Source organism: Ranitomeya variabilis, chromosome 3 (genome assembly GCF_051348905.1).
Source record: "Ranitomeya variabilis isolate aRanVar5 chromosome 3, aRanVar5.hap1, whole genome shotgun sequence".
Classification (NCBI taxonomy): domain Eukaryota; kingdom Metazoa; phylum Chordata; class Amphibia; order Anura; family Dendrobatidae; genus Ranitomeya; species Ranitomeya variabilis.
In genome coordinates this window covers 388,730,614-388,747,859 of record NC_135234.1, presented here as the reverse complement: position 1 = coordinate 388,747,859, position 17,246 = coordinate 388,730,614, and the positions used below count along the sequence as shown (strand labels likewise).

The following is a 17,246-nucleotide window of genomic DNA, read 5'->3' as shown; positions in this document are numbered from 1 at the left end:
TCTTTAAGGAATTACATCACAATCTGTTTTCAAGCCAACGAGTGATTCCTTAAATTAAATATTACTCAAGGATACTGGAAAAAAAACATCCAGACCGGCTACAATAAGGTCTAGATGCGCTATGCCTTTGTAACAAATGTACGCACCCATCCAGCTCTGCGGGGGCAAGTCTTCTTCTGTTCCAGTTTACTGGTTCCTCCTGAGCTGAATGGGTGATTTTATTTTTAAAATAGATAAAAAGTCATAGTAGTATTAAAGGCTAAACGATAGTTAGGAAATCTAATACTGCTAAGGGTAAGGGATAAGAATGCATTTTCCAAATTGTAATGTATGCTTGCATCCAGAGGGAAGGTTTTTGGTTTGGAGAGCAAATCATGTTCATTCAATTACCTTATTTGTAAGTGAAACATGTCGGACACAAATGCCAGTTACTGTACTTATGTGATTCTTACATTATCCAAGTGTTGCTGTTACAGTCAGCCGTGTGTGGAGTGATTCCTCTCTGTGTATGCTCTCTCTTTTGCATTTTAGTAACTCAGGTGGGTGTTTACCAAGGACACCACTTGTGTCCCGACCCAGGAACTCCAGAACATGGAAAAAGAATAGGTTCTGATTTCAGGTGAGAGGTCTCTTTTCCTGCTTATTAACTCCTTGTTTCCACTCCTTAGCTCAATAATTTTCCCTAATATTATTGTGACTACTTAATTTGATAAAGTGTTTTTTTTTGGTCAGAAATATACTTAAAGGAGGACCTGTCACAAGGTCAAAAGTGGATAATGTTTGCTCTTATTTTATTTCCACTGCTCCCAAAATAATTTATGTTTTGCTTTTTTTAAATCCCCAATATGGTTCTACAGATATGGTCTTTTTATTTAGTGCTACATTTTATTGTCTTTTTCAAGGAGGCAGAACTCACAGTATTCTCTGGGGAGTGTCTTCAAGCTCATTGGCATTACTAGCCTATGAGCAATGTCTCCTTGTTAAAAACCATAAAAACCACTGTAATAAAAGGCCCATATCTCTGAAATGTAAAGGATAAAAGAACCTCTGAATCCTCAGGGGATCAATGGGAATAAAATTTGAGCAACAAATGACCACTTTCGACAAGCAGCTGTCACCTCTTGTAACATGTCAGTTCTAATAGACAGTAGGCGTATCTCTATGCAGTCTGACATTGACTGCTCTGATTGGACAGAGGGAGCGTTTATAGGAACACACCCTCATCTCTTCAACTGGTGACACCCTGTTGTCAATTAATTCATAATTTTCTTGGAGGGATAACAGAGTTATGAAACATGCAGAATTATAAGAAATAGTTACCTAGAAGTGTTATTGTATGAGGAATTCATGTCAAGAGAGGTGGTTAGACAATCAGATATTGTATGTCATAACATTATAGGGTAGGGGATTTATGAAGCCACTAACTAACACCAAAATGAAGATGCCCATGACACTCTACAAGTACAAGGTGCCTCATTCTGGAAATCTAAGATTATAAACCATCTTGTTGATCGAGCTCTGGGCTTCTCCTGATCTTAGTGTTCCAGTTCAGTAACATTCCCTAAAATGGTTAGAACTGGTGTTCCACATTGCTTGAACATTCTGCTTGCTTGGCTCCAAGACTACTAAACACAAAATCTATGCCTTATGACTGATCTGCCAGTGCTTTTTACCTAATGCTAATAATGCTCCAATAATGAAAGGCTCCTAGATGTTAGACCACGTTATTTGTCCATCACTAACTGGGTTACAGCACAGAACAATGTTGTTTCTCAAGCTTTTTACTTGCTTACGTTTATGATGTCAGTTATCAAATGTGCAAGGACGCATCGGTTATGACAACCTAATGTGTCAACTGTAGATATCACACAAGCTGTGAAACTCCAGAGGATTGCAGCTGAAGATATAGCGAGTGGTGACAAGATCCTTCAAGTCTATGTAGATCATAATATGCGGAAAGAGACGACATAGATATAAAAGTCATAATTCATTCCCATCTCTCCTCCATTTTTATGAACATTAATAAATAAAGAACCGCTCGTCTCTATCAATAAAACAATTTGTACCTTTTAGCACTAGATGAAACTATGTGTAACTAAATGTAACACTGTAGGAATGGTGATGCATTGTTCTTTATGCATGTTCTTATTTATTTTGTTTTTTTTAAATAACGATGAATTAGAGACTTTTTTTGCTACCATGCAGTAAAGGTCAAAGAGCAAGTACAATGTTGTTTCAGGATAATAATTCCAGATAGATGAAAATAAATTGATTTTGGGGGTAAATTAGGTTTCGTGAACCACGTGATATTCTTATTCTGCAATCTGTCTCCCATATTCCAGGTTCTTCATAAATCATTACATTCTCCTATAATCCTATGCCAATAAAGCAACATACATGCCGATTTTTTTGTAATCAGTTGGAGCACATTTACTTACTTACTAGATCTTCGCTTTTTAGATGTAAACAGCCCTACCTAAATTAAATGGGTAAAAATAGGCACCATGTTGCACCCAGTACTATGTATCATAGTGACATGTTACGAGTCCTTCTCTGGCATGCCAAACCGCTAACCTTTCCCCAACACGTAATACTCTGATGAAAATGAACATACTCTTCCAACAGATGGGGCTTGCAATACACTGCAATTCTATTCTCAGTTCCCTAGCTACGGAATGATCTAGAAGATTTGTAATGACAGTGATAATGCAATAAATCACGGAGCTGCTGGGAAATACTGGATATCAATATTGTGCATTATGCTGTTTTTATAGAAAGAGGGAGAGAAGAGTCGATATTTATCAAACATCTCTTCAGCATAGAGGATTGGGTCCTGAAATGTTATCAGGTGGAGCAGGAAATCAATATCTTACAAATGCAGGGGTTAATTCAACCCAGTCGCAATTGGTGGGAACTAATGTGGTTAGGGAATTAGAAGGGGGGGAGAAAATCTTATTGCTGCTTATTGAAGAATGTAAATAAAAATATTGGAGCAGCATTTTTCTTCAAAAAGTAGCCTGTATCCATTATTGAGTGCGAGCGCCTCTGTTCTTCCTTCTGTTCATCAGCATCATCTTCACATGGAAGATAACTGCTCATGCCTATCATCAAAGACTATAAAAAATGGCAAGTTGCTTGGCATAACATACACTGTGGAATCTTCAAAGTTCATATTGCCTGTCCGGGTATATTGTTTGCATCCAATTTGTGGGATAATCTGTTCCTTCCACAATCCTTTTACACATGTGTTATTTCCGATAGGCTTGGCTCCAGTATCCAATTCTTGTGCAACGATGGCTACGATCTGCAAGGTTCCAAAAGCATCACTTGCATGAAAGTGAGCGACATGTTTGCCGCCTGGAGTGATCACCGTCCTATTTGCAGAGGTAACATCAAACCAGCAGCCCTAAAATGTATGTTATTACCAGTTGTATATCTACATCTATCTGTTATTGTGACATTCTTGTTTTTGACTAGTACATTTTTCATGAATTTTTGATTAGTGGTCTTACTTAGTTTCCCACTACACTGAAAACTGATTTTGCTTCCATGTCTACTACATATTAGAATTTGTAAACCACAATTGACCATGATTTGGAATTATATATTGGTTCTTTGACCATCTTCTATATCTCCCTATTCCTTTGTCTTCACTAATAAGCCATTATCTTTTCCCTTACATGCCCCTGGCCATTGATGGGGTTATTACAGGGTATAAATTCATCTGGGATTGCATTGACTGATAACGAGTTGTTAGATTATTTAAAGTATTGTGAAAAATGCTTTGCCATTTCATGTGTTGTTGACCTGCAAAAGCTACATCTTCTTTAATGATCTCAAGGAAACGTAACATCCCTATACATAGGGGGGTTGTTAGATTTGTGAAAGTCCCATGAGACTAAGAAGTAGATTTATTCTGGCTTTTTGGGTCACGGGAGGTTACTCTAATTGGTTCTTTCTTATGACCAGATCAACTTCAGCATTTCTTACCTTTTCTTACCAGCATTTCTTTCTTATGCTATGCATAAACATTGAAAAATGCCCAGGACTTAAAATGTTAATGCTTGATCAGACACTTACAGCCTTTTAAGATGGTCATCTTTTTTGCTGCTATGTAAGCAAGTAATGTACACTGTATGAAGTTCTTGAATCACCAGCTGTGAGCAATAGAGCATACTGTACATGACAAGATGATTCTGACACCCACCAGTGCTGCAGTGCCATAAAGTAGCTGTTGGTGGTCCCTTGAGCAAGAGTGGACAACAAGCACTCTTCTGAACTACAGGACTTTCCCTGACACTTGGCATGTGATTATATCATCACATTTCTTTTTAATGACTAAGCCTTGTAACTCCATTATAAACTGAATATCTAATGATAAATGCATCACAATATACCAGATCAGAAAAAGTAAGATCTCAATTGCTGCACTATAACTGCTCCTATCAATAACTGTGAAGCATGTCATTTTAGTTTATATGTATGTCAAGATTAATTATTACCAAATAAGTAGATATATATATATACATATATATATATATATATATATATATATATATATATATATATATATATACATATATATATATATTTATATACAAGCACACATATATAGTGTATATATATAACTGTTAAGTACAATATATATATATACACAGTATATATATATATATATATATATATATATATATATCTGATAAGTGCATAGTAAATCTTAGATTCCATTGTTAATTACAGATTAGTTCCTAATATATAAGGGCTGCCAGGGGAATTAGACTGCTAGCAAACTTCTTATCAACCTGTTGGCAAATGCAAGTTCTTTAGTGACAGCCAGTTTAATGATGTAAAAATGTTGGCTTCCATAAACATCTTGTTTTTTTACTTTGACTTTAATTTTATAGGAATGTGCCCTGTTGTAAGAGAGATATTTTTGACAGTTGGCTAAAGCAATTAGATGAATGTTAACTGAACTTTATAATTTTGGTTGGATCAGTTGATCATCTTGTGGGTATTGGCTATTCCCAACTGTCTCTCCATCATCAGTCATCAGGGGAGAGTTGGGACACCGCTGTGCACAATAAGTGGTCATCCAGTCCTACCTAAAATTGCAAGTTTGGCAAAGTATAGTCGGCTCCAGTATATTGTCAATTGTATGGTCAAATTAAAGGGCCCCTGACAGCTGATACATGCTGACTGCTCCACAGGCATCATATATCAGACACTGGTTGTATAATTTCAGCCACATATGTTTCACTCTGAAACGCTGGGGTGTTTCAGAGAAATACACTTTAAAAGCTGCTGCTGACCAAACAGCACGAGAAACTAGTCGGACAGGTGGATCAAGGCAGCTGCTCCCCACCCACTGCCCTGGAGTGAGAGGTCTCTCACTATACATGCAGGCAGAGACCTGTCACTCCAGGGTAGCGGGTGCCGAGAAGGCGAGGAGGACCCACCTGTTCGACTAGTCTTCTGTGCGACTTGGTCCACGGTTGCATTTCATAGTTAAACATGTATGGCTGAAATTGTACAGTCAGTGTCTGATACCTTCTGCCCATGGATGTGGCAGCTTGTATCATCTGTCAGGTTCTCTTTAACATCAATAGAAAATAGCGATGTATGCAAATTGCTATTCTATTATTGCAGATTCACCTTTTCTATTCTTTAACCACAGTTGTTCCGAGAGTGTTTAGTATTACAAGCATATTACGGTATATTAGCGGTGTGACAATACTAGATGCTGTAGATATAGCGGACTTGTATTGACTTGGGAAGATAATTAATTTTTGACGTATTGCACCAGCACCCTCTGCTCCCTGTTGTGAAGCTGAGAAATACCCTTGTGGAACCTGATGTATGTGTCACAGAAGTGTAGCAATGCGTCTGTCAATCTGCCAGGCATTTGGTAGGGAGTGGTGATGAGGGAGCATTAACATTTCATTAAACATTAGAGTAGGACGCGTCTGACTGGGGCATGATGAATTGCTGAGCTTTTGTAAATGGAATGGAAAATAATTGTCGCTGCCTTTTGTACAGTAATGAATGGGTCCTCTCTTACTCCTCTGCCCAATACAAGCTGTCACAAGGTCACCTAGAACATATTAACCCTTTGCATTCATTCGGAAAAGGTTGACAAGCAAGCCAAGAACTGTCCTGCAGAATGGTGGCAGGGGGACTCGTTAATTAGCATTCCTTCTTGTCAGTGAGATTTTTCAGCCAGCCTTCGCATTTCACTGCAGCACTGTCCTAGCAACACTTGATATTCAGAGCCACACACCCACCCCAAACACACTCCACGCACAGGGGAGGTGGAGACAAACCCAGCAGTCTTCATTGGAAAGAATGAGGGAGCCAGAGTCTGTCCAGATCAGCTGCTTCCATGAAATCTTCCTCCTCCCATCCTTCTCCATGAAACTAGCTGAACAGAAAAGCCTGGCTTAACCTTTCTTATGCCAGATGTTGCTACTTGGCTAGGAAGAAGGCTTATTGTGCATTTAATCTTCTGGCTCCTTATATATGTAATTGCACCCTTGGGTTGTCAGGCACAGTGACGTTTGACTATTTCATGAGACAATATAACACCCAAGGCTGGGACTCATCCAATTCCCTGTGTCAAATGCAGCATTCTTATCGAATATGACCTTAAATCCATTGACTTAGCTATAGCACAGTAGCAACTGATTCAGCCTAAGGCATTGACCATCTGTGCTTTGCATGTATTTCTGTGTACATAGTGATTTACAGTCATCTTTAAACGTTCTCCAAACAGTGAAATACTGTTTCACTGCAATTCTGCAAACTGGTAAATCGAATGTACCATCTCTAGTCATTTAGAGTATTACTTTCCTAAGCTATACTATACACAGTGTTGTAGCTATAGAAGGGTGCAGGGATTACAGTCACACTTGGGATCATGAGCCTAGGAGGGCCTAAAGGTTCTGTTGGCCCATATTAGAAGACCAATAATAATAAAAGTCTATGATAGTTGTGGACCTTCTTGGAGATTGGCATTAGGACAAGCTTCAAGTTATGTCACTCTCACTATACATAACCGCATACAAGTCAGAAAACCGTTTGTTTTTTGTCAAGAAGAAAAGTTAAACATATTGAAAAAATGATCTATTTTCCTTGATGGGACCATTTTTGGCTTTAGTTCATACCTTGTGCTTCTGATAACAGCTACGCTATTGCAAGACAGTGTGTCCTAACCGAGTCCAATACAATCCTACTAGGTATAGAAAAAGAGAAAATATAAAGTTATATTGGTATGTTTTGTACATGTATATTCTACCACTATAAAAGTACATTGGCTCGCTATATGGTATTGCTCTTATTAAAAGTAGACTGTAGATGTAGGATAATATTGTATCACTGCAAACATAATCCTATACAAAAAGCTATAAGTAAATGTCAACCCAACATCATCCTACATAAAATTCTATAGTTTACGGTTAAGATGACCTAATGGATTTTCACATTTTACCCTACAGCAAGAATGTGTGACGCTCATCTTCGGGGACCTTCTGGGATTATCACATCCCCTAACTATCCAGTCCAGTATGACAGCAATGCACACTGTGTGTGGATCATTACAGCCATTAATCCATCCAAGGTATGATAGTGGTGTAAAGAAATTATGAGTGTATAAAATGTGAAAAGTCACAGTAGAATAGCTATATGATGTTTGACCAATATTTAATATATTTTTTATGTGCATGGAGTATACAAGAGAAATTAGTGCTATAGGGATGTATATAATCTAGACATAGAATTAAAGTCAAATTTATGTTTTTGTGTAACATGTTTGCATTATTATTATTTATTTATATATCACCATTGATTCCATGGTGCTTTACATGAGAAAGGGTTGCATACAAAATACAGATATACAGGTAAGCAAACTAACAATAACAGACTGATACAGAAGGGGGAGGACCCTGTTTTTGCGGGCTTACATTCTACAGGATGGTGGGGAAGGAGACAGTAGGTTGAGGGTTGCAGGAGCTCCGGTAATGGTGAGAAGGCAGCGGGGTCAGTGCAGGCTGTAGGCTTTCCTGAAGAGATAGGTTTTCAGGTTCCGTCTGAAGAATCCAAATGTGGTTGATAGTTGGACGTGTTGGGGCAAAGAATTCCAGAGGATGGGGGATATTCGGGAGAAGTCTTGGAGGCGGTTGGGTGAGGAGTGAATAAGTCTGGAGGAAAGAAGGAGGTCTTGGGAGAACTGGAGATTACGTGAGGGAAGATATCGGAAGATTAGTTGAGAGATATATGGAGGAGACAGGTTATGGATGGCTTTGTAGGTCAGTATTAGTAATTTGAACTTGTGCATGTGTGGTAATGATACACTGAGCTGAAGTGATAAGAGAATCTACAGATGTGTTCAACCGCACTTTTTCTTAAATTTGACTGTGAACTGAAATCAATATCATAACTAGAAAAATTATTGACAGGCTAAAAGCAACATCAAAGCCATTGGGTGGCCATCAATAGACCCCTGAAGCCCATATAGCATTGTTTAGGGGGGTTTCTTTTTCAAAAAACTGGTAATTTCAGGCTGTATATTTCAAGTAAGCTGAATCAAATGTTTTGTTTGTGGAATCCTGTATATATTATGTATAACTAAAGGATAAACACCTCACGTACAGTATATGGTTATCAGGTTTAATAGGCGCGCAAAGCTATAAGACCATAGTTCTGCACTAAGCAAGCCTGTACATAACACATCAGTTGCAAATATGCAAAGCGGGCTCAAGAGTTCATGTCCCCTTAAGGGACTGAAAATATAAGTGTAACATAATAAAAAAATATAAAAATAAAAACCATAAAAGTTTTAATCACCCTTCTTTTATAATGAAAAGTTAAAAAAAAGTTGAAAAAAATAAAATAAACATATTTGCTGTTTACACAGCCATAATAGTACAATTTATAAAAATATAGGTAGGTAAGTGTAATAAAGAAAAATTGCTTTTGATCGCCTCACGTTCCTAAAAAATCCGATAAAAGGTGAATAAAACATTGTATTTACCCCAAAATGTTACTAATAAAAACTATAAATCACCACTCAAAATATGCCCACTTATTGTTTAAGGTTCAATAAAAATGAACATATACACAATTTTCTATATATTAAGTACTGTGCAAAGGATTTAGGCAGATGTGAAATAAATGTTGCAAAGTAAGAATGTTTTCAAAAATTTGAATGTTATTGCTTTATATTTATCAATTAACAAAATACAAAGTGAACGAAAAAAAGAAAAATCTAGTTCACGTTACTATACGGTGTGACCACGGTGTGTTCTGAACCTGCCCGACGCTCGCACTTCGATCCCCGCTGCCAGCAGGAAATGAACTTTATTCCTCCCGTTAGCATTCAGTGTCCAGTCACAGGGCCGCACAGTTACAGTCACTACTCTGTGTATAGAGAGTGGCGGCTGACTGCAGGATCAGCATTAGGCTCTAAGTGCGGGCACCAGGCAGGTTCAGAATGCTATTAACCTGCAGATTAACTCCATATTTGCTGGTTAATAGCATTTTTTCACGTGATAGGTTCCCTTTAAGGCCGTGGTCACACTTTGAGTGCCATGCGAGAAACTCGTGCAAGTCTCTCGCATCAATACCCGGCACTGCTGCCGGCACTCGGGACTGGAGCGTTCAGCTGCATGTATTTCTATGCAGCTGAATGCTCCGGTCACGAGTGCTGGCAGCAGTGTCAGGTATTGATGCGAAAGACTCGCACTAGTTTCTCACATGGCACTTGCAAGTGTGACCCCTGCTAATGCTTTAATTCTTCTTATTAACTTGCACACAGTTTTTGAGATCTTCTGTGGATGTGTACTTGTGCAAATCCTTCTATCTGTTCATGTATTCCCAGGCAGAGTCGATGATGTTGAGATTAGAGCTCAGTAGGGGCCATGTCACCATTTTCAGGACTCATTGGTTTTTTGGGGGGTTGAAAATAGTTAGTAATGAGATTGGCTGTATTAATAAATTTGAAGCCAATGAGATGCCTTCCTGAAGATACAGCATGATAGATAAGTATCTCCCTGTATTTGTCAGCATTGAGGACACCAAGAAATGGGAAACATTAAGGACCATAGACTTAGTGGCTAGCCAAGGAAACTTAGTGCAGCAGTTGAAAGAAATATGCTTACTTTCTTTCGAAAATACAAAATGTCCAGCAGTGCTATCAGCTCAAAACAAGCAGCAACCAGTGGTAGCCAGCTACAACTCAGGCCAGAAATGATCTTCATGGAATAATTATGGCTAAAAACCATGATGCCTTCAAAATGGAAACCAGGCAAAGTGATTCAAATATACATGAAAACAGCTTGAAGACTAGAGACTAGGGTGAAGAAAATTGAAAGCTGGTGCTCTGAAGAAATGAGTCAAAATTTTAATTATTTGGCTGTAACAAAGGCAGCTTGTTACCAAAGGGATGGTGTGTAGTACAATGTGTGGCTGCAGTTAACACTGAAGCTGGTGAAGGTTCTAGCAAGTTTGTGGCAACAGTTCAGCAAATGGATTTGAGAATTTGGTCAACATTAATGGTGTCCTCAATGATAAGGCTAGATACTTATCTATTCTGAAATACTACAATTGCGACCCCAAACATAGAGCCAACGTCGTTAAAAACTATTTTCAGTATAAAAAGAACAAGGAGTCCTGGAAGTGATGGTATGCCCTACACAGAACCCTGATCACATCATCATAAAGTCTGTTTAGAATAACATGTGGAGACAGAATAATTTATGCACGCCTACATGCACAGAAGATCTGTGATTAGTTCTCCAAGATGTTTGGAACAACCCACCTGCCAAGTTCCTTCAAAGACTGTGCAAGCATATTGAGAAGAATTGATATCTGTTTGCAAAGGGTGGTGGTGACCTCAAGTATTAATTTGATTTAGATAATTATTTTGTTCATTCCTTTTGCATTCCTTAAATAATAAAAGTAAGATATTAACATTTCTTTTTCCAATAAAGGTTTGGAAGTTTGAATTTTGATTATGATATGTTAACACAGGTAACATGAAACATTAAAAGGTCTTGTTTGCTCTCATAATGTGATTAAAAGATCATAAGTATGAAAAAAATGGTAAATCCAGAGTTACCGTAATTCATCTTTTTTATTGCGTTTATATTACTGAGTTGAAACTATACTCTTGAGAGGATTATGATTATGCACATGCATGAAATGGCAATCTTGGTAATCAGAGACAATCATTGCTACTCCCATTGCACTATAGTCATATCCACCAAAGTGCCAACTTAAATTGCTATTTCTAGACTTTAGCAGCTATTTCTGCAAATGAATCTGGCCATGTGTGTTCACCCTTTCAACCATTATTGAGTAAATATGTTTCAGGATCTTAGTGGAAAATGGCATTTGATGGAAGCTTCAAATTATAACTTGGCACATTGTGCATGGCAGGCTCCCTTGTGAAGTTTTGTTATTTCTTCTGTAGCAACTACTGAATATTACAAATCATTAATTACATGTAGAGTATTTGTTGTTCCATTACCTACAGTACCAGAATTTCTAGCAGCCAAATAAACAGTGTCTTATCTCTATAGCAGATACTGAGCCTATTGATTGGCTGCAGCGGTCACATGCACAGTAGACGTGATGTCACTGCTGCAACCAATAACCCTCGGAGCACTGGAGTGGGGGAGGGTGAGTGCAACTGATTTTATTACGTATAACTACACTAGATCAATGGGGGGGTAATCAGAATTTAGATGAAAAAAAAACATTACCAGAAGACATACTGCTACTACTATACCATTATGTTATCATCGGCTTTGATTCTGTTGTGTCTCCTACCTATTCAAAATGTAATATCACTAAATCTGTATATGTCCCAGGAGATATATTCATCTCCTGCTCCTTTTAATGTCCTACATGTGCTCTGGTTTATCTTCACTTTTTGCCCCTAAATAATAGCCTTGTAAAAAAGAACATAATTTTGTAATACTCTGTCATGCATTTTTATGCTATATGCATTTAAATGTGGACACCCAATGATTTTAATTGCATGTGACCTTGCGTGGAGATTAATCGGGGTCCTTGACAAAAAGAAAGTGGTGGACTAAACATATCTGTATAAACATGTAGTAGCTATAGTCATGGTGATAGCATAAAATATCATTAGGAATATAGATTTACCGTATATTTCGTTACTCTTTACTAGAGATGAGTGAACCTTTTAAGGTTCGTTTCAGTTCAGTTCTGAGAACATACCCTAATCCCATTGAATTTAATGGGAGGCAAAACCAAATGTATAGACAACACCTTCAGGAGGGACAAAAAGCTGCCAAAACAGCAGCCAGAATACAAATACCGTGGTATAAATGAGCATCATGGATGCATGGGACAGGGCCTGCGACAGGGCTTGGACTAGCATTTCTAGCTTAACCCTAGAACGCATACCCATAGAAATCTACACATTCACGCACCTGGGGCCTTTTAGGCCTGTTTACAATTATCATGGAATAACTCAAATAAAAATTATTTTCAAAATTTATTTTACAATTTCAAGGTAAGGATGCATTCCAACTAGCGCTGGGGTCCGCCAGGAAGGGATCCATAATGGATCTGACCTCCTGATGACCCCAGCTAAGGCTGGCGGAATCCTGGAGTTACCAGGAGGTCAGATCCATTATGGATCCCCTTCTGGCGAACCCCAGCGCTACTGGGAACACAGCCTAAGATGTGTATATTTCAAAACGTAATTATGGGCATAAAACAACAAAAAAGTAAGTAAACGGGCACGCCAAATATAGGCATTCTATGTGCAATTTTTTTATGAAAACATTTTTTGGTTGTAGCAAACTTGGGGCAGGAATATTTATTTGTAACTTTACATATTCCCCCGACAATTCTCGCATATTATTTTTTCGGCTGAATGTTCCTTGCATACATTTTGTCCGCAAGTAGAACAGAAACGCTCCGATTTTCATTCCTTCTTTGCTGGACAAATATAGCAGCGCTTTCTTTTTTTTCTCTTTGCTCTGGATGTTCCAGAAAGAGTATTCGACATCGAAACATTGCCTCCGTAATTTGCCTTGAAAAGCAAATCTGTGTATCACATGTAAACCTAGTACAGGCCTAAAAGGCCCCAGGTGCGTGAATATGGGGTAGTCCCAAAAAAAGGTTGTTATACCGAAATGTCTGTAACATAAAAATATATGAATAACTGGAAATTACTAACAACTATATACCTGAGGATTACCTAGATTTTCAAAATTCTAACTAAAGTAGTTTTACAGAAAATAGAAAACAAGTAACCTGGCAGGCCTGCGAGGCCCCAGGTATGCGTTCTAGGGTTAAACATTGATCAGTAACAGGTAGATGAATGACAGGTGTAGGCCTGGTGCTCGGAGCGCCCTGTCAAATTCAGGAATTACACATGAAGGAGACCCAATTTAGAGTCTAAACATTTCCAACAATTAGGGACAGACACCAGGAAAAATGGAATCAATCGACCCTCAGTAGAAAATTGATAATGGCACAACAGCAGTCAGCCATGGGCAATTCATGAGGTATCAGCCATGGGCCAGTATTTTTAGCTTTGAATTTAAGTATTAATTAAGACAAGATGGGTGAGGGATCCGTGTAAGTCTGCTGTGCTGGGAGCCCTGAACCTCATGCAACAGCTCAAACTGTTTTTTTGCTAAGCCACACTTAGGTGGCACAAATATCAGCTTGGTAGACCACTAATGTTAGAAAAAGTTAAGGATAGTAACACAGGTAGTTGACTGAAAGTAAGCACAGGCCTGCCGGTCAGGGAGGCCTTCTGCTACAGGCAACACACATGAAGGAGACCTAACTAGGAGTTGAAACATTTCCAAAAAATAGGAGCAAACACCACTAATGTGGCATCAATTTCCCCAGAATAGAAACAGTATAATGGGGCTCTGTCATTCCTTCCACTACAGGCAAGCCATCAGATGGAGTCCCAACTTGGAGTCTCCCCATTTCAAAATAATATTGTCAATGGCCACTAAAGTGGCATCAATTTCCCCAGAGTAGAAATAGTATAATGGGGCTCTGACACCCCTTCCACTAGAGGCAAGCCACCAGATTGAGATCCAACTTGGAGTCTTCACATTTCCATAAAATGTTTGTAACATCAACAGCAGTGGCAACAGTCTGCAACTGAGGCGCAAAAGTCATTGGAGATCCATGGCTAGATTATCTTGATGAAAGCTAGGCGGTCTACACTTTCGGGAGTCAGCCGGATGTGCTTTTCCATCAAGACACCACCAACAGCACTGAAGATACGTTCTGAGAAAAAGCTGGCTGCTGGGCAAGACAAAACATCCAAGGTGTGACAGGCGAACTCAGGCCATTTTTCCATTTTTGAAGACCAAAATGAAAAAGGGTTCAAATTCCCCCTCATGGCATTAATATTGAGCTCTAGATACTCATGCACCGTCCTGTCCAGTTATTCACAATGTATCAGACTTGTACTCTGTTCTGCTGGTGCATTGGCTGGTCAAACAATTGTGTGAAATGAGTCACAGAAAATGGTTCTGCCACTTACACTGCTACTAATGTGTTGCGCTGGTGACTCGACGTTCCCAGTGTTGGAAGTCTAAAACTGCGATGCACATTGTGTGCCTCACTGCTGTCTGGGGGAAACCATTCTTAAGATTGTCTACAAGAGTGTTTCGATACTCCAGCATGCACGCATCCCTTTTCAGGAGGGAAAGCATCTGGCAAAATTTACTCTTGTACCGAGAATCTAGCACTGTGGCAACACAATAGTCAGCACTATTTCTAATCCTATCAAAACAGGCATCATGTTGGAGATGCAGTGCAGCATGAAGGTGCTCATGCGTCAGGTGCTTCCATGAGGTCCAAGTTCATAGTGCATTGGTGGCTGGGTAACACTCAAGCTTGCTTCCTCCGTCTCCTCCCGCTAACCTTGGACAACAGAGAGGGGGACATGATCCTCTTCATTTTTTCCTTGTCATCCTTCAGTTGTTCCTCGGCTCCTGCACCTTCAGTAACAGTTTGTCTGGTACCTGGAGAACCCCTCAATCGCTCCATCCACTCTCCCGTGGCACCTGCTTGTGCGACAACAGTTCGGATCTTAGAGATATTGTTAACCCTTCTGCATCCTTCTCTGCTTCCACCTCTTCCTCTGGGACCCCCCCACCCCCCTGCAGACTATTCAAAGTGTGCTTCAAGCATGTAGATGACTGGAATAGTGATGATGATGATGGCATCATCAGCTTTAACTATCTTAGCAGCACATTCGAAGCTGTGCAGAAGGGTGCAGAGGTCCTTCATTTGTGCCCACTCCGCAAGCGTGATTTGTACTTCGTCCATACTTTGTTGGCCCAGGCTATGCAAAAGGACATACTGCACCAAGGCTTGTCACTGCTACCACAGTTGCTGTAATATTTGCAGAATGAATTCCACTGTGTTGGCACTTGGCATATCAAATGGTAGGCTGAAAGACGTCTGTAGCAATGCAAGTCGATAATCCGCAGGGTGTAAACAGCGGAAGTGAGCACACAGTGACCATGCTTTCTGCAGCATCACATCCAGACCAAAATAGTGGTGGAGAAATTTCTGTACCACCAGGTGGAGGATGTGAGAAATGCATGGCACCTGTGTGAGATTGCCCAGCCTGGATAGCTGTCCAAAACTCTATAGCTGTGTGACTGCGATCTCCAAGGCATATTAATTTAAACACTGCCTGATAGTGGTGAACCCTGGCTGCGTGGAGACTGGAGCTGGGGGGATTCTTTCTGCACTGTTGGAACTCATGTCTCATTAAGGTAGAGGTTAAGGGTGCAGGTGGAGGCCCTAGAGAAGGTGGAGGAGGCAGAAGTTAAGGAAGTATTAGGTCCAGAAATTTGTCCTAAAAGCCTTGGGTATTACAAGACTTGTGGAGCAGCCCCTTGCCCGCTTGCCCCCACAGCCACCAGAGTCACCTAGTGCCCAGTCAGCGAAATGTAATGCCCCTGGTCATGTTTGCTTGTCTAGGTGTCAGTGGTGAATTGCACCCTAGCAGACATAGATATTTTCAAGGAACAGGTGATGTTGTCTGCGACATTCTGGATTAGTGCAGTCACATCTTTCTTAAGGAAGTATTGGCGACTGGGCAACTGGTACTGGGGACTGCGATGGCCATCAACTTTAGGAAACCATCTTTATCCACCAAGTGAAAAGGCAGCATTTCTGTGGCCAACAGATATTAGATTGTGGAGTTCAACCCTTATCTTTGTCTTATGTAGTAGTAAACATTCTTTTACATGACCACAACTGCAGAACCGAGGATTGGCTGCTGTGCTGAGAGAGGGTGGAGCAGGGTGAACACGACAAAGTGCTGGACTGTGAGTGAGTTGCAGGAGGAGATGTTATGGTGGATTGAGAAAGCTGTGGTGTGCTCAGTAAAATAAAAGCAGCAGGCATCTCCACTCCCGTAACAGTTGACGGACTTTCATTCACCCTGACTGTAGGGGTAAAGAATTGGAGGTTCTGCCCCTGGAGACCTGTGTGAACACTTGCCAAGGTGAAAGAGAAGGAAGATGTGGTTGATGGGATGGCTGGTGGTTGGAGAGGCCCGCTAGTCCACATTTTAGTGCAGTGAGATTCCCAGACTAATGTATGTTGATTGGTGCAAGTGTGGGTTCATGCATGCAGTAGTCAAATTATAGCAATTTTTGCCTCTACTTAGTAGTCTTTTGCAAAGTTGTCAGATAACATGAGTTGGGTCATCCATTGCTGTCTTAAAAAAGGCACTTTTTATGGATATCTTTGAGAAATGGCTTTCTTCTTGCCACTCTTCCATAAAACCAAGATTTGTGCAGTATGCTACTGATTGTTGTCCTATGAACAGACTGTCTCACCTCAGCTGTAGATCTCTGCAGTTCATCCAGAGTGATCACGGGCCTTCTGGCTGCATCTCTGATCAGTCTTCTTGTTGTTTGAAATGAAAGTTTAGAGGGACGGCCGGGTCTTGGTAGATTTGCAGTGGTATGATCAGGGCCACCATCAGGGCATTACTGCCCTGACTGGCGTATGGAGTCCGGTGGGCAGAGGGGGCCCGCATCGGGCCCCGTCTCATCTGCTCACCGGGCCTCTACCGGCACTGCGGCAGTGTAACGCTATTGACGTGCGGGCCTGTGCCCGCACTTCAATAGTTAAGAGCCGCCAGCCAATCGGAGGCTGGCAGCTGAAGTCAGCCGCAGCGCGCATGTCGCCGTTGTCTGACGTCATTGTCAGTCTCTGGC

General features: G+C 40.2%; 1 protein-coding gene across 2 annotated transcripts in view; it reads left to right on the top strand.

Moving 5' to 3' along the window:
* Nucleotides 1–17,246, top strand: part of CSMD2 (CUB and Sushi multiple domains 2) — a 1,405,803-nt gene that overhangs the window by 944,721 nt on the left and 443,836 nt on the right. Inside the window, exons 8-10 of one of the 2 annotated variants that reach the window (XM_077296070.1) lie at nucleotides 532–619; nucleotides 3,262–3,386; nucleotides 7,488–7,609. The exons of the other annotated variant lie outside the window; for it this stretch is intronic. Of the exons in view, the coding sequence (XP_077152185.1) occupies nucleotides 532–619; nucleotides 3,262–3,386; nucleotides 7,488–7,609 (335 nt within the window). The remainder of the gene's footprint in view (nucleotides 1–531; nucleotides 620–3,261; nucleotides 3,387–7,487; nucleotides 7,610–17,246) is intronic. 2 annotated transcript variants of the gene reach the window in all.